This window comes from Mus musculus, chromosome 9 (genome assembly GCF_000001635.26).
Source record: "Mus musculus strain C57BL/6J chromosome 9, GRCm38.p6 C57BL/6J".
Taxonomy (NCBI): Eukaryota; Metazoa; Chordata; class Mammalia; order Rodentia; family Muridae; genus Mus; species Mus musculus.
In genome coordinates, this window is record NC_000075.6 from 30,441,386 (window position 1) to 30,467,825 (window position 26,440).

Consider the following 26,440-nt stretch of genomic DNA (forward strand, 5'->3'; position numbering starts at 1 on the left):
CATGGTAAAGCACAGAGAGAAACTTGAACTTGCAGCTTAGCTTTATCTGGGCCTTAGAGATAGCCTGAAAGATTTATGACTAGATGGAAGCTTCTACGACTGATTTCTTATCCATCCTTATGATCTTCCCCATTCTCTTATACTAGACATAGTAATAAACATTTTTTTTTTGGATCCTGAAGACCAGATTTCAGTCACCATTTTTATACCATCTTCTCTCGTTTTTTCCCTGAATTAAGGAGCCCTCTTCTCCACTCACTCTGTTGACAGGGATACTTATTATATTATAGAAGTTATCCAGGTTCCCTAACATCATGATGCACAATAGATTCTTTTGTTCCCAGGAGATATTTAGCGACACAGGAGGAGGTTTGGGTTGTCACAACAGGGAAGGAGGATGGAGATGCCCCTTGGAAAATATCTGGTGGGTAGCAATCATGAATGCTTCTTGCCTTCTGTGTTACAGAGAACATCCCCTGCTGTACTCCCCCACACACCCCTCTGCACACAGTGATGACATATTCTTCCCACAATGCCTCTAGTGCTAAGATTGAGAAATTGTTCCTTCACTGTTAGCTTAAGGGCCACGAGGACCTACAAGGTGAGGGGCCTGGTACAGCCTCTTGAAATATTGTTCCTTCACTGTTAGCTTAAGGGCCACGAGGACCTACAAGGTGAGGGGCCTGGTACAGCCTCTTGAAATATTTGGCTGTATAAACATTTTCCTTCTTGATATTTTTTGTAGTTATAACTCTAGTTCTGTTGTGTTCTACTCTGTTACCTGGGAGTGTTGCTAATTTGGCTTTTATTTCTCTTCACCCTTTATTGAACTTCCCTTTATTGATCTTAATGCTTTCAAGGGTGGAAAGATCCTTAGTAGTGAAATCTGAAGTCTGGCAGTGTGAGGTTAAATGACATTTAGTAGTAAGGGGGATACTGGGTACCCCACTCCTCAGACCATGTATGTGATGAGTTGGCTTACAAACTCAAGAAGCTATTCAATCGGAGCAAAACAGCATAGAAACATTAGGAGAAATTGGAAGATTGAGATTCATAATTTAGAAGTTGGAAGAAGTTAAGTTGCAGTTTGAATAGCCCAGAATATTAAAGGACTTGGGCCAATCCAGACACAGGACAGAGACCTTTATCTAGATCCAGGAAGATCACTGAAGAACTGGTATCTCACATGGAAGTTTGATCCACAAGAGGCATACCCCCAGGGATAGGCAGAAAAGGCCAGCCTCATTTCAGGATTCAAGGCAATTGCAGTGCCTCAGCTGCAATAAATGGGATCGAAAAAGTCACCATTGTGCTGGCCTGAGCTTTCTCTTGCCTCACTGGTAGAAATTTGTCTAAGCAGTCTTATAGCATTCATTCAACTCTACTTTAAAATACTGTCTTACTGTCTAACTGGGGATTCATTTCAGTCTTCTATCTTCAGTCGTTTTTAAAGTATTACTAAAGGCTGGTCAGTAATGTACAAAAGACACAGACCTAGTGTTGTAAAGTTTAAAATGTAATGAAGGTGAGCGCAGAAACTCAGGCACCACCTTGGGTTGAAGTGAGTGGGCAGTGGAGCCTGCATTCAGCCCCACTATTCCAAAACCTGGTCTGCACTAACACAGACCACTCCCCATGGTTTATACTCTGAGCTCGGTTTCCTCATCTGGGAAACAGGATTAGTAATGCTATTTTTTTCTTTATGTATACTACAAAGTATAAAAAAAATGATATTTGTTCTTCAGACTAGGAAATGATGAAAACATGTCTTATGTTTCTGATAGCTTCAAATTAGTTCCCCTCTGTGGGTTTAAGATCTCCATCTCACACGAGTCTACTGTTGCCACCTACAGTCATCCCTTGTGGGACTGACCAACACAGCATTAAGTTTCCAAACAATGCAGGCTCCACTAGGCCTTGAAGCTGATTTATACCAACCAGTGGGCTCTGTTGTTAAAACAGCAACCAGGAAAGTTCCAGACCTAACTCTGAAGCACAGTGCCTGTGCCCTGGTCCAAGACACAAACACATACAGTACTCAGTTTCAGTCATGTTTTCTAGATTTGCTGGCTAGGGAGAGCTTCTGGAACCCGTTCCTGATGAGAAGAGATTGGGCGTCAAGCTCCGAACCTTCTCATTCCACCTCTCCTCCTGGACACTTGTATTAGCCCAGTTAGCCAGGCAGACAGCTATCTGGTGAATGCAGAGCAGCAAAGCCCATAAGAGACTCTAGCTGTAATGGAACCAGAGAGGACGCACCTCCGAGTGCCCCTGACTCCTCAGCTTTTCGCCTTTCACCCTCCGGGACTTTGTTGTTGCCTTCTGTTTTGTTTTATGGTGGAGACACCATTTGGAAAAGCAGAAACATTGCCACATGTTCGATGACTGTAAGTGGCCTGAGCAAAAAACTGTGGCTACCTTGGAAAAATCTGTGACTGTGGTCAGTACTACTTGCTCACGCAGGTATGCCAGGCTTTGCTGTTGTCGTTGTTCTTTGGGTAGCTTCTTTACATCTCTCCACTTTGTCCTTGGCCATTTTCCTGTCTGTTAGTGCCAGGTTTAGAACTGTGGTGGTTGGCACCCCACCCCACCCATCCATAGGCTGACCTTAAAGGAGGACCACCTCCTTCTCTGCTCAAGAACTCTCTTTCCCCATAAGTGATTCCCATCTTTTTATAGTGTTTTTATTTGGCTCTCAGGATGCATTCTAGCTTTATAATGTTCTAGGTACTTTTGTTAATAGAAGTAAGAAAAGGGGGGAAGTCCTGGTCTTTCCAGAATGGACCATTTCCCTCCATCCAAAGGCTTCAAGGATTTGACTCCTGTGGTCCACAGTCTTCCATCAACAAGTTGGCGTATGTGTAATAATGTGAAGAAAACAGGGCTCACTTCAGAAGTTACTATTTCAATGGATAATCTTATTGGCTTATATGTATTCACTATGCAGCAAATGTTTATTGAGAGGTAATTCACACAGACACTATATGTGACACCTTGAGCATATTTTATAGTTTAATCCACTTAAAGAGCTCTGTGAAAGAGGTATTTATGATCCCCACTTATAACCTGGGGGAATCTATGGTTTATACGGAATTGGGGTTATTAAGTCAAACCATAAGGTTCATAAATAACACATGCAGAAGGGAAACCATCCATGCTTTTCCATGTTTCATCTGTAGTGGTTCTCTTAACTGTCAGGGTTAGACCTTCGCTCCATGGCTTCAAGGGAAGACCTGAAAGTCACTGCTCTGAGCAGCAACTATCCCCTAGTCCCCCTAAGAGGAGATGATCAGGTAGTCTATAGACTCCAAACTGCATGCCCATATCTACTTGGAGCGAGGAGAGCACCTCTGACCTCCGATGGTAGCCTCCCTAACTGCCCCCTAGGAAAACTGTAGTCATTATTTTTTAAAAAGGTGTTTGTGTGGTAAGCAAAAAAGCTGGGAATTTGACCTCTCCTGAAGCTGCAGGACATACACACACACCCAACACACCCACCCTGACCCCACTACAAGGGATGGCATATAAGTTCCTAGTGTCCCCATGACTGTCACCCACATTTCTGTCTGAAACCTTAAATACTGGAGCCATAGTCTTTTGCAGGGCGCTTGGGCTCCTGCCTTCTCTGTGCTTTAAGGTACATGGTGGCTGTCACTGGCCACAGATGGCTGCTGTGCCTGCTTTACCTTTCCTAAGCGCTGTGCAGTCTTGGTGTCCAGGAGGGGGTGCCACCTAGATATAGGTGCTGTGCCCCTCAAAATGTCCTCTCTTCCCACCATTGGGCGTCATTATCTCCATGCAGACATGCTCGCTTCTGCTGCTTCCAGCTTCCTCCACTCCCTGCTCCCTTGAAAGACCTATATACAGAACTGCCTTGGACTCCAGGGACTCCTGCCAGATTGTAAGCACACTCTCTCTAGCTGCAAAGGCGGGGCAGGGGGAGACAGAGTAAATTCAACCTCATGACCCCTCCTTCTGAGCCAACGTTGGAGGAGCTCCGGGCTGTGCCAGGCTTATAAATCTCCCTTGATTGTTGATGGTGTGGAGAGAGTGGGGGAGGGAAGCTCAAGAGAAGTTAGATGCCCAAAAAAGGCATGGTTAAGTCAAAGGCAAGTGTTGCACGCATGCGTGGCTGACCTCATGTCAGCTTCTGTGCTGGGAATATCCAATTATATAACAAGGAGAACTCCTTATTTGGGAGGAAAGGGGAGTGAGGATAGCAGTCTAAGCCAGGGAACGAATGAATCCAGCTCGTGCAAACGTCTTGTGTCCGAAACAGAAGATATTTTACAGTTCCCTGTATGCATCAGAAATGGATTTAGGAAACTGGAAAAGTACTCAGAACTAGTCTGGGTTGGGGGGAAGGAGAGAGGTACTGCGCCCCATTGATGGTAGAAGGCTTGGGGCAGGAAGACCCAGCCAAGGTAAGGGGTAGAATTATTTTGGAGCCCTGATGTAGAGAGTAAAGGAATGAGAAGAAGCTGGACCAGCTCCCTGCCTAGATGCCCAGAGCCATGCCACGATAAAAATAGGAGCCAGGCCAGCATCCGAGTACGTGAATGCCATATCCATTGGCTCTGCCCTCCCCATGGCCCCGAAGATGGCATCAGACCCTATGTCAGAAGGGCAGCAGACACATTCCTGGCATCTCTGTCTACATTTCTTAAAGTGTAGTGAGAGAGGAAATGAGTATGTGTTTGTGTGTTGGGGACATATGGAGAGGAACTTACCTGACATGGTAGAGAACAAAGTTTCAGTGACCTGGGAGGAGAGGAGAGTTAAAAGTTCAAAAAGCCACTATACTGAGAAGAAGAGAACATGCAGGGTGAAGGAATCCGACAAACAGCAAGCCCAGGAGAAAATTAAATAGTAAATGGCAATTTCTAGAGCTTCTGATAGGTCATGGAGTCCTCTTAGGAAAGGTATTGCTTAACAAGCCAGCTCTTGAGAAATTCCAGAAGGTGGTGGCAGAGGTATGATCACTGGAGAGTGTGGGCTGCCCAGTGGGATACCTGTGTGTCTCCCAAGGACAATCACCAATGGCTGATGTGAACACTATTGCTACTCTTCTCTTATGTCACTCTGGAGTCATAGGCATTATATGGGTAGAACTCCACACAAGCTGACTTTCTTGGTGTGTATGTGTGTAACAGCCTGAGGGGCCTTTGTGACATTAGTTACTTCTTAAGGGAAACTCAAGACCTGCCACCAAAAGGACACAAGCAGTTACAATAGGAAAGAACCTGACATTTATTACAGTCTCACTAGCAGGGAAGCCTACTATTACTGTATGTGCTGATGTGCAGTTCTGCCACATAGACATCCCGCTTCACTGCCTGAACAGTTCCTTCCCCTCATACTGCCTCCCTCCTGTTTGTACAAGGTTCCTCACAAAACACTGCCTGCTAAAATTAAAATCTACCTCACTAAGCTCCAGGGTCTTAGTCCTGTCTAGTCTTTAGACTCCAGACTGGTCTCTGGGTCTGATGCACCAGAAGGTACTACATACACCCATTTCCATCAGCAGACTCTGACTTTGTTCTTAAGCACTCCTGGGCCAGGGGTTAGTCTTTCCTAGTGGTTCTTTTCTACACCCTGGCCACAACTAGAGAAGATCAAAACAATTCCGAGTCACCAGGAGACAAGTGCTGTGTCTCTTTACTCTAGACCTCTCTCCGTCCAGTACAGCTCCAGCGCCATGCGTTGTCTCACATCTAACTTCTTCCTATGACAGACAGCTTCTCTAGAAAAAGCATGTGCTTTTGCTGGCACACCAGATCCTTTGACTCAATAAGTCTTCAATTTCTTGTATTAGGTTATTTCTGGCCCAAAAGTATCATTGACCTGGGCTGTATTTAAAAGTGCTGAAATCAGGGATTTTGTGTAGTGATGGCTTCCTTCAAATTGTGTTGTGTCTTTTTGGTTGGAAGGAATGTGTCTTGCCATAGCTCGCCCACTAGGCACATTACAGGAAAGCCCTCTGTGGCTGGGCCAGGAAAGGACCCCAACAGTTATGTCTGCCATATACCCTGTCTGCCTTGCATTTGAGGGACGTCACTTGCTCTAAATTCATATTATGTTAAAGACACTATGCCCTACCCTATTACATGAGAATTTCCACTTAATGGAATAAATATTATTATAACATATTACATTGTAATATAATATTGTAATAGATATATAGTAACTGAGTATCTTCTATGATTGTGTGTTTGTTCTTATTTTATAATGTTCTTAAATTCTCATATGTTCCGATGGAAGTACAGCACTAGTCATAATAAAATGAAGAGAAAACCAGAATATTGAGGCATTTAAATCTAAAGAGAATGCCATTTCCCAAGCCACATTATTGGTACCTGTTGCCTCCCTGCAACAACAAATAGGAACCTGAAAGTGTAAGGTTTTGGCAACAACATTAGACTATGTAAGATTCTTGAGGGCAAAGATAGAGCGTATTCACAGTTGTGTCGCAAACGCCTCCTCTGACATATAGAAGACACTGACTGAAATTCTGTTAAATGAGCAGATGCAAGATCGCATGCAATTCCATGTCTCAGTATGTCTCTCATCACCAGGGAGAACTCCAAGCATCCTCGGCAGTGCTAGGGGACAAGAGGTACCCAAGGAAACAAAATCTCCCCAGGCTGTTCCCATAGAGTGTCCCCAGCTGATAAAGTGGGCATCTCCAATACCCAGGGCTGTGGTTGTACCTACCCATAGGCTTGCCCTTCAGGCAACAGTACCGTTTCTTTCTGAAGCAGCACAGTGCCCTTGAGCGCCTTGCCTCACTGTGAGGACCCACTGATCTTATGCTCTCTGGAAGCAGCTCCTGCTGTTGCACTGTCCATGTCCACCCCCTACCCCCTTTCCACATAGGAAGAATGCGATCATTGAAAGCAGACAGACAGCCTCACTGTGTTTGACTTGGGGGCGAGTCTTACTCGCTGTATGGAGGTTCTTTCGGAGAAAGCTAATGCGGAATAAACTGTAAGAAGATGAAGGTATGTGTTTGGAGCTGCACCTTATAAGCCAGGGGTCGTTTAAGCTAAGTAATATTTCAAACAGTGCAGCAGGTGTAAATGGAGTAGATTACTTATACTTTTAAATAGAAAGCAACTCATAATAATTTTGAATGCTTTTAATCTAGTTCTCTGAATGGTGCAAGTCTGTGGCTTGGAAAATGAGTACCAAAATTCTCCCTGTAAACACCAGGTGGCACTGCAGGTTAAAAAATACCATTTACTTTCTGTAAGGAAGACTTATTTTGCAATAGTAGCTCTGCCCCGTGATGATGATGCCTAAGCATTGCTCCATAATTCAGAAGCCACGCCATGGTGCCAGTGACATAAACAGGCCGAGTGTCTTTCATCTTTCACATTTCCCCTCCTCCCTGACCTGATGGGGCCTCAGCACACTGTTCTCTAGTCAGTCTCGTCAGAGATGGCCTTTTGAGTGGCTTCCATCCTTTAAGAGTTCAGTGCTGGAACTGATATATTGAGATCAGAACGAACAACAGGTCTGTGGTAATAATGAGCCGGACAGACATCTGAATTGAGAGAATTTTGTCGGTACTCTTTAGCCCATATTTAGGCCTTTTGGATCCCAAAGCCTTAAATATGCACGATGATAAGTCTGTGTAAAGTAGGTGGTAGGCCAGTGCTCTGCCACTGAGCCATACTCCATTCCGATCCTCACTCTGTCCTTAGCATTGCCATCAAGTGCCTTGCAGAGGAAGAAAGTGACAGTGGAGCAGTGAAGGAGCAGATGTGCACATCCAGGTACACGCTTCAGTCTCACTCCATGGGCATGCCAGCAGCACTGGAGCGCGGTTCTCAAGGAGTTAGGGCTCCTGTGTGGGAGCCTGGCTGTGTAGTGCAGCGTCAGCATTAGCCCCAACAGCCCTTCCTCTCCCCACTGTGGTTTTTCCCTTTCTAGTTGTATGTATTATTTCCCTCTGCTTTCTAACTATTGCTGATTCACACAGAGTTGCCACCATGCAAAAACCCTGGAGCTGCCACAATGCTGTCCTTAGAATCTCTCCTTGGTGTCAGGAAAGCCTTCGCCTTGAGAAGCTTTTCAAAGGCATCCTAAAGAGAGGAAAGCAGAAGCCATTAGATAACGCCCACGCAGGTGCTTCCCCAACCTGCTCTGCTCACGCTTCTTTCTCTCCTACTCCCAAATCAAACTCGGATTTTCCAGTTTCTTTCTCTTGGACATGTTTCTCCTGTTGATCTTTTGTCTGCAAGATTGATCTTTTCTAGCCTTCTGTAGCCATTTTCACACCCTGTCTTGAAGTCCTGCTACCTCTGCTTATTTAAACAGGATCCCAGGTAATTTTCTTCCAAATCTTGGCTGAGCACACTCTAACTCTGGTACTTCTTATACTGGTGACATTTGGAAGCAGGAACCCTCCTGATAAAGAGCTCATAATTAGGCAGCTCTCTTTCCTCTGCCTCCTTTCTTCTTTTCCTGGGGTGGTGGCTCCCCTCTCAGCCAAGAGGGGGGCACCCCTGTGAGTTAAAGTCACCAGGAACAGTAGGGGCCCTGGTTGTCAGGACAACTGCTAACTTTCTGCCTCTTCCTTCCTTTGTGTCTGGCCTTTCTTCCTGGTGCTAAGGGCTTCCCACCCCTCACCGCCCTTTCCCCTTGGCTGACTCAATCTTCTTCTGAATGGGTGGCCCTTTTAATTACTGGCCCACCTCGGCCACCTCCCTGCCTTTGCCCTCCACTGAAAGGCAGGCTCAGGATTACTACCTGGGGACTGTGAATGAGCCAGACCTGCAGTTCACAAAGGGGCCAAAGAGGGGGGATGAGACAGTGTGGGTCCTCTAGTCTCTGTAATGAAAGTGTCCTTGTTTAGTAAACAACAGTTATGCTCTGGGGAGAGTCTGCCATAGTTTTCATGTTACCCCTAACGTAACAGGCGTCTCTTCAATCTGGTTAGTTACTCTGCAGCAGTGCTTACTGTTTCTATCTTTGTTTCCCTGAGGCTGCCGGGAAGGAGGGAAACTGAGGCATGAAGCCTCACTGGCTTCTTCCTATTCTCTGGATCTGATAGGGTTGGTACAAGGGACGAGTGGGGTCACTTTCTCTGTCACACACACAAACACAGCATCTTCAAAAACATTTTTAGTTTTCATTTTTTCTCGTTTCATCTTGGTAACTTCGTGAAGAAGACAACATAGGAAGTCTCCTGTTTTAAAAGTCAGTCAGAGGTGCTTGAGGTTATGCTGTGGTTACTAACAAAGGGGAGGGCTTGACCATCTTCAGAGGCAGATTTGTATAATATATCTTCAAATTACAGTCTTAAAAGTGTCACAGTGTCCAGCTCTGGAACAAATATCTTCAGACCACCCTTTGCACTTAGTCTTATTTTTGCCAGAATCTACAAGTGTCTCCTTTCTGTGCCATACTTCTTAGAAAGGGAGCCAGCTTCTGCTGCTTGTCTGTGTCCCCACCACACCTCCTTCCAGCTACATTCTTTTCTTCTTTCTAATTTCAAAAACTGGGTTGGAAGCAGCTTGGTGTTGTTCCATCCATCAGAAACACTTCCTAAAACACATGGGGGACTTAGTCATCTAGACATCTCTCTCATGTTTGACTTTCAGTCCTTTCTGTCCTCAGGGCTTATTTGCCAAGAAAACCAACAGAACGAAGCATAGGCAGCTGGCAGCTGTCTCCCTTCCCCAGGATTTATAGCGTGTAGAAAGAAGCCATGGCTGGGCCATGAACCCTTGCCTTTCACCCCTTGGCCCTTCCAGCAGGATGCATAACTATGTGTAACTTGCCCATTGCATGGATTTTTCATAATAAATTCTTCATTCTAGATCAGCTAACTTATTACCAACATATTCCTGACAACAATCACCCTGTGGCTGGAGTTTTGGCAAACATTTTAATTTGATTGTTAGCTTTCAAAAAGTCCATTACTAGGAAAGTAAATCTAAGATGTATGGCCAAGCATTTATGCAAATACAGAAATACAAAGCATTGTTATGTTGTATACAGTCTACTGATGTCTTTGTTTTGTTTGGGTTGGTTGGTTGGTGGTTTGTGGTTTGGGGGTTTTGTTTGCTTGAGTTTTTTATTCTGTTTTTCATACTAAGGCCTCACCATGTAGCCCAGGCTAGCTTCAACCTCTTGATCCTTCTGTGTCATCTTCCCAAGTTCTGGGATTGCAAGTGAATGCCACCATGCCCAATGCTTGCTTCTTTGCTTGTTTTGAGACAGTCTCGCTTTGTGGCCTAGGTTGGCCTCACTGGGGATGCTCTTGCCTCAGCCTCAAAGTGCTGGGATTGCAGGTTTGCACTGCCTTGTTCTATCTTGTCCACAGTGTTTTAAATCTGTCACTGTCCTCTACCATAGGGTGAATAATTAAAAGCTTACAACTTGTTCTCGTCTTTAAATATTCGGGTATACTTTGTTCAGAGGTTATTTTGAACTATGGTCACTCTAAAACCAGAGATTTCCACATTACAACACAGAGCTGATACTCCTCGGCTACTCTTTTTCAAGTGTAGTAAGTAAAAGAGCCCCACGTCCCCACAATAGGATGTTGAATATCCAATGGGAGGTGCCAACCTACAAATAAGTTCTAGTGTAAAACTAAGGCCTTTACAAAAGAATTCTGTGTGGCTTGGAGGAAGACTAAGCAGTCACTTACGAGAAGCCCAGGTAAGGCTTCCAGACCAGGTGATAGCAGAAAAGAACTTGAAGAATGAGGGCAGGTGGCAGCAGCTGTGAAGATCCTGAGCATCGAAGCAGAGCAGGAAAGATGTAGCTTGACTTTGGTTCTCATGGGAGCTAAATGATTCAGAATATACTACATACAAGACAGATGAGAGCTCGCTCACATGGAGCCCTGAAGACTCACATGGAGCCTCGTGAAGAACATAGCAACTGTCCACCACTGGATGGGATGCAACCTACAAGCGTACCTCATGATGACATGATCATGTTGGAAAAAATCACGTTAACAGTGCTGTAGACAATTCATGAAAAGAGGTAAAGCTTCATTGATGGAGACAAATTAGGAAAGAGGTAAACTCAGCTTTGTCCACTGCCACAGGATGCTACAGGTGATAGGTTCATGAGATGTTGAGGTAGTAGGGTATAATGTTGGATTGGGGTCAAGGACAAGAAGAAATTGAGAATGATTTTTACAGCAATTCTGCCTTGTGGGTTGAGAACTGTAACTGATAGAGTGACATCTTTCTGAGCAGTGTACCTGGATATGACTGAGAGGCTGCCACTGCCTAAAGCAGGAGCTTTGCCTGGAATGCAAACAGGGACAGGGACACTAAGGAAGCATACGAGACTCTGTCTCTAATAGTTACTAGACTCTAGATAGAGAATGTATTTGCCCATACATCTGTCTTTAGTTTTGTTTTTTTGTTTTTTTTTGGGGGGGGGGAGGAGTGGATTGTTTGTTTATATGTTTCTTTGTTTGTTTGAGATAGGGCTTCATGTATTCCAAGCTGGCCTCAGATACAGTATGTAGCTGAGGATACCCTTGAAGGTCTGATCCTGTTGCCTCCACCTTTTAGTGCTGGAATGACAAATGTGAGTCACCACACCAGGTTTATGTTCAGTGTCATAGTCTGCAGTAACTCATGATGGATTCTGACCACAGACACCAGAAAGTCTAGAAAAGAAGTTCTGCTGGAGACCATCATTCACGGATAAGAGAGACATTGAAGATAATAGATAAAGTAAAAACTGGAAAAGTGTTGCTTCAGATAGAAGATCAGAGTGGATGAGAGATACTAGGATTCATAGAAAAGCAAGACAGAGTGAGACTTTAAACCATACTGCTTTATGAGCTATATAAGCAATGGAATTGAAATATTGGCACCAGAAGTACTCATGAAAGTTCTAGAATAGAATTGAGGTAGATATTGGACAGATGACTATGTGTTTGTCACTACTATGCTAAATGCTCCAGTGAGAAAGCCAGACTCATGCCCTCCGAACTGGAAATCTTATTCTTTTGGCATTTACAAAAAGCTATACCAGTACAAAGGCTCAGTGAATGTGTGAACAAATTGCACTCTCAAGTCTAATGAGGGAAAACAGGAGACTCAGCATCCAGTGAGATGAAGATTGATCTTGACATCAGATTCTAGATGAACACTGAGAAATAGAGTGGGGATATAGACTGAAGGATGCAGATCAAGTAGTCATGGAGCTGATACAAACAGTGGCCAGCACACTAACGCACAGGAGCTAAGACTGTGGTTCAAAAGTAGGACAGAGCAGCCTTTTAAAATTGATTCTGAAGTCATGCTGATTGTTTGGGATAGGTGCTGGACTAGCTGCTTACACTGAGAAAGCATCTATTCACTCCCAACAAACAAATGGTGTGTATTCTAGGTTGTATCATTTCTGTTTTGGTTACTTTGAAAGGAAATGGTCTAATAAGAATGAACAAACATGGGGCTGGAGAGATGGTTCAGTGATTAAGAGCACTGACTGCTCTTCCAAAGGTCCTGAGTTCAAATCCCAGCGACCACATGGTAGCTCACAACCATTTGTAATGGGATCCGATGCCCTCTACTGGTGTGTCTGAAGACAGCAACAGTGTACTCACACTCATAAAACAAATCTTTTAAAAAGAAGACTGAAAGATATCTATTTTAGCTGGACATGGTGGCGCACACCTTTAATCCCAGCACTGGGGAGGCAGAGGCAGGCAGATTTCTGAGTTGAGGCCAGCCTGGTCTACAAAGTGAGTTCCAGGACAGCCAGGGCTATACAGGGAAACCCTGTCTTGAAAGAGAGAGAGAGAGAGAGAGAGAGAGAGAGAGAGAGAGAGAGAGAGAGAGAGAGAGAGAGAGAATAAACAAACATGAAGGTAGAATTGAAGTATACAATAAAAATGGAAATAATAATACTAGAGTATTTAAAGTATAGTGTGTGTTTTCCCAGGCCACGCAAATGGTATGCAAGCATCTTCCTCTGAGTTGTGTTTGCAGGCTGGAGATACAGCTCAGCCAACCTGGAACTCATCATCCTCCCCACCCCATCTCACCCCACTGATCCTTTTCAGCACTCCCTTCCTCCGTGTACCTCCAAACTGGCTGGATGCATTTCACATCCATGTACCCAACAGACAAATCCAGTCTGTGAAATTAGATGAGTTTATATTTGCCACTAGAGGTCTAAGGTCCATAAAAAGGATCATTTGTGGTCATTTGGAGATGGATTGCACATGGACAAATGCCTTGCCTTAAAACAAACAAACAAAAAAATTGGTTAAAGGTTATGGGTCCTAACATCTATCTCTGGAAGTTTCTGAAGCACGTTATGAAATAGATGTTATCTGAATACTCAGGAAAGAAGACAGTGAGCCTAAGACAGTGGAATAGACTCTGTAGGGAACATGTCCTGCCTGGTTATGGTAGCTTCTTTGACAGGATTATGAAAGGAAATAGTGATGATTACATGTGTCTGAATTTCAACAGCTGGTTGTTTGTTATGATGTGTCTATAGAAAAGATGGACGGACTGGACACACACACACATACACACACACACACACACACAGAGAGAGAGAGAGAGAGAGAGAGAGAGAGAGAGAGAGTGTGAGAGAGATGCTGCCCCGGGAAGCAATTTCTAGTGGTGGAATATTGTTCTTCCCACTCCCCTCTTCAAAGTTTTTTCATAAGTAACTTTGGAAGCAACTCAACCCTAGGGCAATGACAAGGTGAATATTGCTGGCTTAGCTAAAAGCTATGAATGTTTTAAATGTACATATGTGGACTTTTAACAAAAAAAAAAAAATCTAGATCAAAGAAGACTCTGTTCCCTACACACTGCTAAGCAGGTCATGTCTCAGGCATGTTTGGTTCTGGGCCCTCTAGTTAAGAAAGGAATCATGGCGCAACACAAATCCAGAGGATGGAGTCCTCTTTTTCTCCATCATTCAAAACATCATTAGGTGGCTGATGGGTGTCCAACTTTGTAGTTAAAAGAATAGAATATGTATAGCTTATAGAAGAAATTCGAGAGAGGAATCGAACTGTAATGTACCATCTTTAGAGATAGATTTACCCTGGTACCTGTTAACTCAGAGACTAAAACTAAAACAAGTGAGTAGAATTCACAAGGAGACAATATTTCAAAAGTACTTCTGATAGTCTCAAATTATACTTTTAATTAAGCTTCCATAGGTTACATTGCTAATAGATGACAGAAATAAAATAAAAGTCTATTTCTAGACTCAACAGACAAGCCCTGTTTGTGCCTTGAACTTATAGAGAGGGGTCTGCTTCAAAGGAGGTTGAATTGGAGTAAGTTCCCTTCCAGTTCTTAAGTTGTTCGTTCCTCTTAGCCACCTATCATAAAGCCTTTCACTGTTCTCAGCATGGACGTGTGTAGAGATGCTGTGACTGAGAAAGTCACCTTTACAGTTCCTGGAGGACCTTGCTTAAGATCTTCAAATTCTTAAGGCATAGTAAGTTAGGATCTCTAACTTATAGATTTCTAATTTAAAAAACAAAGAAAAACTATGCTAGAGAGATAGCTGGAAGGTTACGAGCATTTGCTGCTCTTCTAGAAGTCCTGAGCTCAATTCCCAGCAACCACATATGCTAACTCCAATGCCAGGGGATATGATACCCTCGGATGACCTCACAGGTACCAGCCACATATGTGGTACATAAACATACATGGAGGCAATATACCTATGTACATAAAATAAATTTTTAAATTGACATTGCTTGCAATTCTCAATTATTAAAAATATTTTTTTATAAAACCATTGCCTGTTTGCCCTAGATATAAAAATAAGAAACCAGATTCTTAAGTTGTAGTGTTAAGGTCTTGTTTGGATAGATACGTCTTACAGATGTGGGTGCATGCATCATGGATCTAAACACAAAAGCTAGTCCCAGAAGGCTTGCACCTACTCGGTGAACCATTTTAGGTTTCACGGTAGACTCATGGAGGAAGACGCTAGGGTTCCTCACCCTCAGAGCTCATTTCCTCCCCATTCTTCTCCAATGGAGGACAGGAAAGGATGGTGACCTAAATCCACAGTCAGAGGGCAGCAGCGTTGAGCTTTCTCAGACTCACAGAGGAACTGGGGTCTGGCTGGGTTATCAGACTGAGAAGGGTAAAGCTGTGGACTGATGCAGGGCTTGTGAATAAACACAAGAAGGGGCCACGGCAGGGAATCAGGCTGAGAATGGAAGCCAAGGGAAAGAAGCTGCGTTATCAAGTGTGAAATCAGCAAAAGCAACTTATGTAATGAAAAAGGCCCCAGTCGACACTGTGCCTCCCTGAGGCCTGCTTCCTGTCCCATTCTACAGATTGGTTCTACTGAGCAGTGACCCAGTGCTCAGTGTGCTAAGTATGTAATTTGCAGGGTACCCTGAGATGGCTGTTGTTTCTAGGAAAAAAAAATGGCTTGAGATGTCTCAGAATTCCTAGTCCATTGTGCTGTGTTATTATATTAAAACTTTTCTGAAAACATCTGTTCACCATAAGAAACAAATTTTATATTGAAACTTTATACTGAAACAATTCATATGTAAACAGACACACATACAGGTACACAAGCATATTTAATCTATACATACTTAGGCACATACATGCATGAGAAATAAAAGTATTCTAATATATATAATGCACTTCTATATTTTCTATTCAATTTCTACTTAGATTTCTTTAGATGTTGATACAAGCACTAACACATGTTCTCTAATGCTGTCCAACCACAATTTGAAAGACATTATGCTAAACTGCCAAGGTTTTAAAAACCTCTATAAAAGTAGCCTGATATATTTGATAGAAAAGACCCTAAGTCGAGGGTAGTGATTCTTAGTCAGAGCCATTTTGTTCTCAGAGGACATGTGGTAATGTCTGGAGATACGTTTGGTTGTCATAGCTACCATCTAGTTAAGGTAGAGTATCAGAGATATTAGCTCAATACTTCCTAATATACAGAATAGATCCTCACAGTGAAGAATTAGCAGTCAAACCATCAGGAAGTATTATGGTTGAAAACCTTGCTTCAAGGGTTATAGCATGAGTCTCCAGTTTTAATCTCCTGTAGTTCTGTTTCAAATGGTAGAAAGTGTCCATAAAAAGAAGAGCAGGTCATTAAAGGTCAGCTTTAACCTGGTCATCTTTTCTTCTCTTTTTTTTTTTTTTCTTTATACCAGTAGATAATTAAGAGATCTGTTATTTTCATTCATTTACATTGCACTGGGAATTTTTGTTAGAACATTACTATTACACATATTTTCTATTTCATGGCTTCACTTTCATTTCTCATGTGTTTAAGTCACATCAGTCCAGAACCTTTCTCACTAAGCCTGCAGCTCTCTTAGACAAGAAAAGAGAGGCAGTTTAACTACCTCCATTAGACACGGGCTCCCATATCTTCCCTCCCCCCCTCTACTCTTTGGATGGAAAGTGACCTTCTACTCACCTTGAAGTGCCATCCTAAGCCCTGGTATTAAACTGTCTCTGTTTTAGGCCCTGCTCCATTTCTCTCTTTGTAGCTATTTCAGACCAGGTTATCCAGAATGCAATAACATGCATTCCTCTATAACTGCAAGCCCTAATTTTCACATCCTCCTTTTAATATTTGGCATAGAAGAAGGCCCTCCAGTGTCCCAGTTGTCCCAGTGCAATCTATTTATCCCTTTTTTGTTATTGTTGCTTTGTTTTGCTTTGAATTTGGGTCATGGTATTTACTATTTTGGAGTCTCCCAATAAGGCTTCCATTCAGAGGTGACTTGACAGACTAAGCTTGTGAGTGAGTGACAGTTGGGGTTGAAGCGATAAAGGTGCAGTGACAGAAAAAGAAGTCTCTCTAAACCAAATATCAGACCTGGAATAGTGATGGCTAATAAAACCTGCTGGAGGCTATTCTCTACCGTTTATTTCAGTGTGTTTACTTCATGTGTCTTGTGTTACATAAACAATGGTGTTTGTGTTAATAAATGATGCAGCAGAAGCGACTTCTGATAACCCGTGAAGAGATGTGTGTGTTTATAGCTACCTTGAAACTTTAGATTTAGGTTAGGCAAAGGGTAAGTGAGCTGGTTATGGTGTAATCCGCCCATAATCCCAGCATCACAGCGTAAAGGTAGAAAGATGACAGGTTCAAAGCCAGGTTGGGTTACATGAGGCTAGAAACCCTACTGTTGTACAACAGTCCCATCCTGTTCCTTTAAGGGAACTATAGCAATACAGCTATCTTTTTAACCTGTCCATTCTGCTGTTAAGAATAGAATAAGACAGGACTGGAATGATGGCTCAACAGTCAAGAGAAGATAATGCTCTTACAGAGGACCAAAGTTGGTAGGTCACAGCCTCCTGTAACTCTTAACTACATCCAGTAACTCTAGGTCCAGTGGAGTTAAAGTCTCCTTATCTCTCTGTATGCCAACATGCATTTACATACACACATCACACATCATAAATAATAAAGTATGTTTTAAGGAACTAAATTTTAGAAGACTGGGGTAACATATGGAATAGAGAGATGAAATGAACAAACAAGGAAGGGTGACAGGGTCATACTCCCTTGAATAATCCTCATGTTTGTCTTCCTCGTGGTAGGTAGCTCAACTTCCGAGTGAGCCCAGTAGGATTCAGGAGTTAAAGTTGGATGGAGAAAGGGAAGAGTGGAGCTGGAGAGATGGTCCAGGGGTTACGAACATTGGCAGCTCTTACAGAGGACCTGAGTTACATTCCCAGCACCATATGGTGGCTGGCAGTGGTCTATAGCTACAGCCCTAGGGGCTCCAACCCCCTCTTCTGGCCTCCACAGGCCCTGTACATATGGTGCACAGACATGCATGCATGTAAAATACCCATACACATAAAACAAAAAATCTCAAGGCAATTTTTAAAATGAATGGGTATATGAACTTTAGAGAAAAATTACAGAGGAAAAGAAAGGGGACTTTGGGAGAGAGAATCTCATCCCTTTTGTTTTCAAGATTCTCCTGGTCTTGGCTTCTATCTAGACACCAAGAGAGGCAAATTATTTGGTAAAATATCTGAATCTACAGGCTTTGAAATACATCCTATGTAATACTGACTTAGAGACTGGATTAGATGACAGTCTAGACACTGAAGCAGCCACAGTGCCTGAGGAACATGACATTAGGCAGGAGGAGTTATGGTGGTAGTCTTCTTGGTTTGCACTTTGCTGTTTTTCTCTGCTAGACTGAAGTATTCATTGTCCATGAAGCAGAGCTACAGGAAAAAACTAGTCAAGAGGAAAATTCTGGAAAGAACAGGTTTAAGTCACATGTGATCCATGCGACCTGTGAGATCTGCTCTAGGACCTCCTCCCTTTGTAGACCTGAATTTTTCTGTTTCTGCCAGTTTGCCACAGGCTTGCTTCAGACATTCCTGGGCTTGACTTGGGGCCTCCATCTAACCAGCTCTGTGCTCAAACTTTGCCCTGCATCCCAGTGACTCCACTTCACTAGCTTGGAGGTTCCAGTCCCCACTGACAGTTCCTCTGCTTTGCCTCGCCATGTTTAGCTTCCCAACTCACCACGAGCTGAGTTTTACCGTTTTGGACTTTGGTTCTTCTTCCCTGCATTCCTTGGATTTGAAGAATTGTAGTCAGACTTGTATGTGCTCATGCTGTGTTACACACTAAAAGTTGTTTGCACCCCACATCTGTGCATGAACATGCTAAATCCATGTGGAAGAGAGCAAAGAGGACATCCTTGCCATAGTGAAGTATGAGGTCCTATCCTCACTGGATAAATTACTATAGACCCAAACATATCTAACTCCTGTCTTCTGATAGGTACCCAGAAGATGCCTGAGGTACCCAGGCGCTCTCTTATATGAGGAAAGGTTACATGGATGCAGAGGTTGCTTGGAAGAGTTGGAATTCTTGCATTACTAGCCCCAAAAGACAGAAATAGAAGCAAACTTCCTTATTTCATGCTTATGTGAACACAAAGCTGAGCTAAACTTCATCCTGGCTAATGTATCTTGTTCTAAGATTCTCCGGTCTCCTCGAAGTTAGCAAGACTTTGCCCATTCCCTCCAGTCTTAGATGAGAGCTATACCAGTGATTCACCTTAGTAAAAAGTACAGCTGTGAAGAAGGAGTCCTGAACCACCTCATCCCCTGTAGAGAACCTGATCAGGCCATTGCAGCCTCCTCCCTCGCTGCTGCTGCTCTTCTATAAACAGGAACAGGAATTCTTCTTGCCACTAGATCTCTCTTGTCAGGCGGCTTAGGAGCGCTGAATGAAAAGCACACCCCCCCCCCCCCAGGAGAGGAGCAGTGGCCCTAATAATAACAGGCGAGCTCCTGTTGGCTATTCTGGGCAGGAACGGCTTTGTGCCGCTCTTGATCTCTATCGAGGCTTGCCGTTCTTGCCCTGCTGTTACCTTTGGACTTCCTATTCTTAGAATGGGTTGTGAGTCTTGGACTTGGGGGAATTGCAGCCCCCAGGACTGGAATGTCCAACTTGAGTGGAATGCAGACAGTCTGACAGAATGGAGGTTAAATAAAGTTTGCCCTGTCAACCCCTCTTCTCTTGGATGGATTACAAGTAATTTGGATATAAGAGCAATGGCATGAGCTGCCATGGAGTATGGTCCCAAACAACCCTCTGGACATAAGTAGAAGTGGTTGGTGGTCCATCCATGACCAGCATAGCCATGCCAGTCCCCAAGGAGATACGTAGTAAAGAGGCCTCAAACAGTGACTATGTGACACTATGAAAAAATACAGAAACAAAGAGAATAATGTTGACACACCTTCTAAATTTTTAGCTGAGCTTCACAATTGGCTTATCTGCTCCTTAGAGTTACGGACTTGTGTTTGAAATCAAAACAAAGGGGAAATCTTCATAACATGAAAACAGATGTCTATCAACAACATATCTTGAGCCACAAGGTACTTTGCAAGTAATCTAAGATGTAAAATTCTGGTAGTACTAGTAGTCTAGTTAAAAAGCAAAGCTATAAATACATGGTAAAGGAATTCATATTCCAGAGTGAAATATTTGCTCCACACCTTTGTCACAGCATCAAGTGCCAAAGGAGGCATCAGGAGAGCTCTTCTGGCTGGGCCTCTCAAGGGGCATTTTATGCACCAGTGTTCAGATGCAGAGAAGAGAGGCTAGAAACAATGTGTGGGTGTGGACCATACTGAAGACAGGTCAGAGTCTTGCAGGTCCCATCATACACCAGAATGGCAAGGAGAAAAAGTAAGAGTGTGTGTGTGTGTGAAAACTACCAAAGCCTTAACTCCTAGGCAGTGTCTACAGGTTACTGAGGCCACAGTGGTTTTCACTAGAGCAGAGGTAAAGTTGGGTGCAGCCCTGCTCCAACCTGGGGGCACTTTAGCATCTTCTCTGCTGCAGTGCCTAGTAGAGTATTATCACAGCTGCTTATCTTGAAATGATGCGATCCCAGTGTGGATCTGCCTTAGTTTCTATTATGAAGGTCTATGCTGGCACTGTCAGCCTATCAGGACTGTAAGAAAATACAGTGAAAACTATAGAGCTTGTGGACAGTGCAAAGCCACTGCTCACCCTGCCTGAGGCTGCACCGGTGAGGGTTCAGGCACTGACAAACTCAGTCATATTTTGATTCACAGACTCTATCTCCTGCCTGTGTCCTTACCTGGTAAAGGGTGAAGTGTCTAGAGGTTTGTACCTTTTTGAAAGGGCACCATATTCACATTCACAAAAGCTGTGGCCCATGCCCTGATTACCTCAAGACCATGCTCACAAGTACTGTCCTCTCAGTGTGGAGATTTTAAAATGAGTCTGAGAGAAAAGGCAGACACGCAGCCCATTGCCTTGAGAACGCTGCGTTTCCCGAGCTTCCTTCTCTCTTCTACCACAGGTGGCTAGAAGTGCAGGTGGCTAATCTAACATGTCCCCAGCGCTGGGCACAGTACCTCCATCTTCTTCGGGAATCTATCTGGCCTGGTGGAGTGCTGCCCAAGTTTCCACGGCCTGGAAGGACGCAGGCACAGAAAGCAGCTACGGAGAAGCAGGCTTTGCAGAGCTTGATGGATCTCCTTCCAGGTAATGGGAGCAGTGAGATAGTGACCGTGGGAGTGTACAGTTTTCCTCCCAGCCTGCCCTGCCACCACTACCTGACATCCTTCCCCATCTTCAAAAGGACATCAAAAGTCCGATTGAGCCATTTCTCCAACTGATGGAAAGGTGTTCCTACTGTGATTCTTCTAGCCCTCACTCAAGTGATAGCAAGGAGTGGAAGGGCCACTTTGGCCACAGACACTAAGAGACAGTCCTGCAGACATGTGGGTTTAAAATTTTTGGCCAGTTCCAAAAAAGCTGTAACTGCACCAGAGGGTATGCAACATATGAAGATGTTGAATTCTCTACTAACATGGTGTTTGGGGACCAGAGAAGAACATGATGTCTCCTGCAGAGCTCACACTTGATGAACTGTGTCTTTAGCAACAGTAAACACAGCCTGAGAAGGGTGTTTTTCTTGTGTGTGTGTGTGTGTGTGTGTGTGTTTTCAAGGGCAGGGAAAACAGTTTGCTGCCTGTGGCTGTTGTGACGGAAGAGTAATGAACTGAGCCCTGGATAATCAGCTTGAGTTAACTTTTTCCAACCTAAACAGTGACAGTGAAAACACCTCTGCACCTTTGTGGCAGATTGTAGAGCCCTGTTGAAGCTCTTAGTTACACACTCAAGATTTTCATGGCTTTCCTCTGTTCTATGGAGTTTCACTTGGCTGTGTAGCTTAGGGCTATTCCCGAAGTAGCCAACCTGTGAGATGGTAAATGTCCTGGAAGATGCTCTTCCTTGATTCTAAGGCTGAAGTGGTAACACAACTGTCTTGTTTGTTTCCTTCAGATTTTTTGGTAGAAATCCTGGGAGTGAACAAGTGTCGGCTGAGCTGGAGTCTTGTCTTGGAGTCATTCCAGCAGCCCCTCATCAACAGGTAGGCTGCAGCACGCATGCCTAACAGGCATAGGTAACGCTGTGTGCTGTTGTGGGTGGCAAGGTTGGTAGGGACAGAGCCCATTATCAGAACAGCACTTGACATGCAAAGGGCCCAATATCCAGAATCTGCACACATTCAGTGAAAGCCATGCTGCCAGCTTTGGAGTGGAGTTGTGGTCGTAAACAGCTGTAGGACCAGCACTGTTTGTGTTTAGAAGAACTTAGTACAGACCAAGCAGGAGCTACTAAAAATGCCTGTTAACCTCCAGGCAAGAATATTCCTTGTATCTAAATGTCATAAAATGCCATATGTTTTATGCAATTACATTAGCACTTAAGCACTGTGCTGAAGAAGTGTGATCAATGGTTTTTCCAAACATCTGGCATCCCTATGGCAGGAACCTACCCTGGCCTTTACAGTTCAGGTTACATGATGACTTTCAGCATAAGGTCCCAGCCTCACAGCAAAGCTGTGGTTAGTATTGAAATCAGAAATTGTCATTGTTTAGTGGACAATAAATGGGAGTAAGAGCAGAATCATAAAAAGGGACTAGAACCTAGAAATTTTCAGAAATGATAGCTTCCATCTCTAAGGCTGGAAGGCTTTGGGGAAGTGTCACGTGACCTTACATCTGCCCTCCCAAGCCTATGCCACAATCTCTCAGTTCTCGGTCCTCAAGGGTTCAGTTCATGGAAACTGTGTCATCCCAAGCAGGAGTCAACTGTAATCCGACATCACAGTAGTTCCTCTCAGGTTCTACAGAGTAGTGCTAGTATGCTCGACTAACTGTAGAGAACGTCATTTCATACAGCCTAGTCTCAAGTACTGTCCTTTATGTGTTGAGCTGTAGCTTTCAGTAGTGCAATAAGCACTGATTCGTGGAGCTGCCTCACAGACTCTATAAGATGGGGGCTGTAAGACGTCACTATAAGGCAGGCCCTCTTCTCAATTGGTTGTTCTATACATTTGTTTCAGACATTTGATTTACTGCCTTGGAGACATTATCCTGGAGTTGCTGGACCTCAGTGCCTCTGTTGAAGAGTGTGCCCCAGCTACCTCTGCCTCAGATTCCCCAGGAAGCCTCAAGAAGATGGCTGTCTCCACTTAGCTAAAACACCATCTCCAAAGGCTTGAAAAAGAGAGCTGTTCAGCTTCCAGAAACAGCTAAGATACCTGTGCCCTCTGGAGCTAAGCTAGCTTAGCTAGCCTCCATCTCAGGGGCTCAGTTCCCCTACCAGGTCTCCCTTAGTAGCACATGACGGAGCTACATAGCCTATTTGCATGTGTACCTGTTTCCATAGTCTTTGGCATGTGGATTGCTGCGGAGAGGAGGTCTTGTTTCCTTGAGAACAGAAGCTGTGAAGCAAAGGCTATTTATCCCTTTGCCTTCTCACCATCACGGTTTGCCAACAGCATGGCCCTGCGCATGCGTGAACCTAATCCACAAATGTGCAAGTGGCAGGTGACACAGGAGAAACAATGGAGCCAGATTTCCTGGGGGGAGAAGCAGTCTCCTGAGCTCTCTTTTCCTAGCTGGAAACCAAACGTTCATTCAGGATCACTCCCTTACCCTGCCCAGTTCCCAACAATTCCAGAAGAAGAGGGAAGGAAAGTGTGTCTCCAGGGACTTGCTCTTTGGCTATTTTCTGACACAGTGGACTTCTAAAGGATGTCAAGAAGGCTGCTTCCTAGGGTGGCTATACTTTTCCTGTCCAGAGGCTTCAAAGCACACTGTCAAACTTCTGGTAAAGCCACTCCACCCTTCACACCCTTTCCTGCGAGGGATTAGACAGCAGATTTCCTTAACTTTCCTCCCAGCCCCTACCCAAAAGCAAATGCGTTTTGGATTTGTAACTTTCCTTCTATCAACAGAATTGCATGGCAAGTTACGTATTTGGTCTCAGTATTTCCAAAGAGAAAGGAAAGTACTTGTTCCATGGCTGAGGGTGTACAAAGAATAGAAGTCAGGGGATGAGTGGGGATCCCTCCACAAGATTCTGGCAAGAATAATATAGCAAACTTGCGGATACAGATTTTACTTTCTGTTCCTTAAATATTGAATTAGTCCTTAGGAGGCCAGGAATAAAGGCAGAACAGTCTGTGTCCACTGGAAAGATGGAGCAACTGAGAGCAGCTGTTAGAAGAAAAGGGAGTTGGAGGGAAAGTCACAAGGTGAGTGCTGCTGCCCAGTGAGTGCACATGAGTAGCTGGCATCCCCAGGGTACCCATGAGAGACCATAGCCAACCCTCAGCTCAGGAGGTCTGTGTTGTGTAGCTCTAGCCTTGCTATACTCAACTACAGAACCCACAGGGATGGAGGTCATGGGGAAAGCCTGGTAAGAACTGGGAAGGCATCAAGAGCCAGCATCAAAGTTGTCACAGACTCTGAAGTGTGTGATGAACACACAATTAAAGTTGTTCATAGAAAAAAAGGTTGTGAAATTGTTTTAGTCTCCTGTCCTGAGAGGCTCGTAACTGTACATTACACTCTGATGTGACTGGGAGGGTTCTGGCTTAAAAAGAAAAAACAGTGAATGAGATAAAGTTTTATGGCCTCTTCTGGCCTTGAAGCTTGACTTGATGGCTCCATAGTTTTTGAAGTATCCCCTTCCCTAGACCCTCAGAGGCAAAGATAATTCAACATGTCCTCTGAGTGCCTGCTAGGGATATGGTTTCAAGGGGATGCCTTAGAACTGATCCTGTGGCTCCTAGGGTAAAGGCCACTTTATTCTGTATTGGCGGAATGAGCAACCCTGATTTCTGAACAGGCTTCTCTCCCAACACCCACCCCCTTCGCATGACCACAGCCACCTGTGTCCACTTGAATCTGCTACCAGTCCTGGTACACATGTGCACAAGCACTGTTAACCCAACACACCACGAGTTCCTGTGGCAATGAAGTCTAAGGGATCTTTTCATGCCTGCAGCCCAGAGAACTTCCCTATGCTTCATTTTATATAAGAGGACACACTTTTACTCCACCTGCCTTCAAAAGATAAGCCATCCTCAAGAGGGAAATAATAAATATAACCAAGGATATATCAAAACCTCTCTGACTTGGAAAAAGGTTAGTAGCAGGCTCCAACCTCAAGATCATGAGCATGTGGGAGAGCCACGGGTGTTGGGGTGATGCTCCAGGCTGGGAGTGGGAACGGAGGGAGAACTGAGCCACACTAGTCCACTTGATTTCTTCCCTGTTTGTTTGGCTTTTTAAGGACCCAGTTTGTTCATTTAATTGAGAATATTAGTACCTGAAGTAAGACCAACACCCATTCTGTCTTGATTGCACATTTGTAAGAAGAGGAGAGATGGGTGGATACTGAGCTCTTTCTGGCAATTTCTAAATGCCATCCTTGCTGTCATTTATTAAAGTTCAAGATCGCTGTATATAATTATACAATTTTATATAAATATAACATATAGTAGCCCGTGATTTTTATTTCCAAGCTTCTGGATTAGGTTTTGTAGAGCCTAGAGGGAAAACACTCTCCTAAACCCAAGCCTAGGAAATGTGAGAACTGAACACTAATGGATGTTGCCTGACTGCCATTTTGAAGTTTCTAGCACATGGCATGCTCTTTTGTTGTACGGGTGCCATGGAGTTTTTTCTGTGAACACTGTTGCACACCACATATCTAGATTCTCATCATGTATAACTTTAGACTCCATGATCAGCAAGCTCCCCTGTCCCCTGGAGGGTGGTGGTGGTGGGTCTGGTGGTCACCGTTCCACATTCTGTGTATGTGCATCTATACACTACAAGTGAAGTTGTGTAGTGTGCGCCCTGTAACAGGCTTACTTCACTTGGCATTATAGCTTCTGGTGCATCTCTGCCGCAGCCTGAGAAAAGTTCTTTCTTAGACTCAACAATGCTCTCTTATGAATGTGCTGCCTTTTCTTCAGCTATTTTTTCAGTGGTGAACACTTAGCCTGCTTTCATGTCTTGGCTATTGTGAATGCAATGGGAAGGGGACTGTAAGTATTTCTGTGGATCCCTGCATTCAAGACTTCCTTTTAGGTGAAAGTAACCTAAAGTAAGATTTCTAGATGATATAGCTGTGTTTGAATATTTGAAACACCTTCACACTGTTCTATGTAGCAGCTACATTTCTACCAAGAGTGCCTAGAAGTATGTGTGCACTCGTACATTTAATAATGCCTCCCACACGCATGTGGGGTGCCGCTCCACTGTGGTCTTCGTCTGTATAGCCCAGATCTTCCTGAGCCCTCCATTGCCTTTCTCAGTCCATTCCTTTCTCAGGACCAATCTTTCTTTGCTCTTAGCACTTAACAGCTGTTAGGTCCTAGATGGGGTGACAATGTAAACACAGTCCCTGGCTGTGTGAGTTAGGCTGTCCCCGACAGGAATGAAGGTGCTAGGAACATTGTGTTTTCTTCCATAAAGTCAGTGCACATAGGTTAATGAGTCCCAGGGGCTCACTGATCCAACAGCTCTGGGACCTCACAAGAGCTGTTTTGTTGTTTGCTTTTCTGCACTCCCATCTTAAAACAGTT

General features: G+C 44.1%; 1 protein-coding gene across 9 annotated transcripts in view; it reads left to right on the plus strand.

Moving 5' to 3' along the window:
* The window catches only part of Snx19 (sorting nexin 19), a 40,154-nt gene extending 14,398 nt beyond the window's left edge, over positions 1-25,756 (plus strand). For 2 of the 9 annotated variants that reach the window (XR_379106.3, XM_030243948.1), the window contains exons 9-11: positions 20,846-21,030; positions 21,835-21,922; positions 22,901-25,756. Coding sequence is in view for 8 of the 9 variants with exons in the window: in XM_030243948.1 (XP_030099808.1) it covers positions 20,846-21,030; positions 21,835-21,922; positions 22,901-23,033 (406 nt within the window). In the remaining variant the exon portion in view is untranslated. Of the gene's footprint in view, positions 1-7,706; positions 10,006-20,845; positions 21,031-21,834; positions 21,923-22,900 lie in introns of those variants that run through there. The other 7 variants (XM_017313068.2, XM_006509906.4, NM_028874.2 and 4 more) reach the window with 6 other exon arrangements.
* The last annotated feature ends 684 nt before the right edge of the window (positions 25,757-26,440 follow it).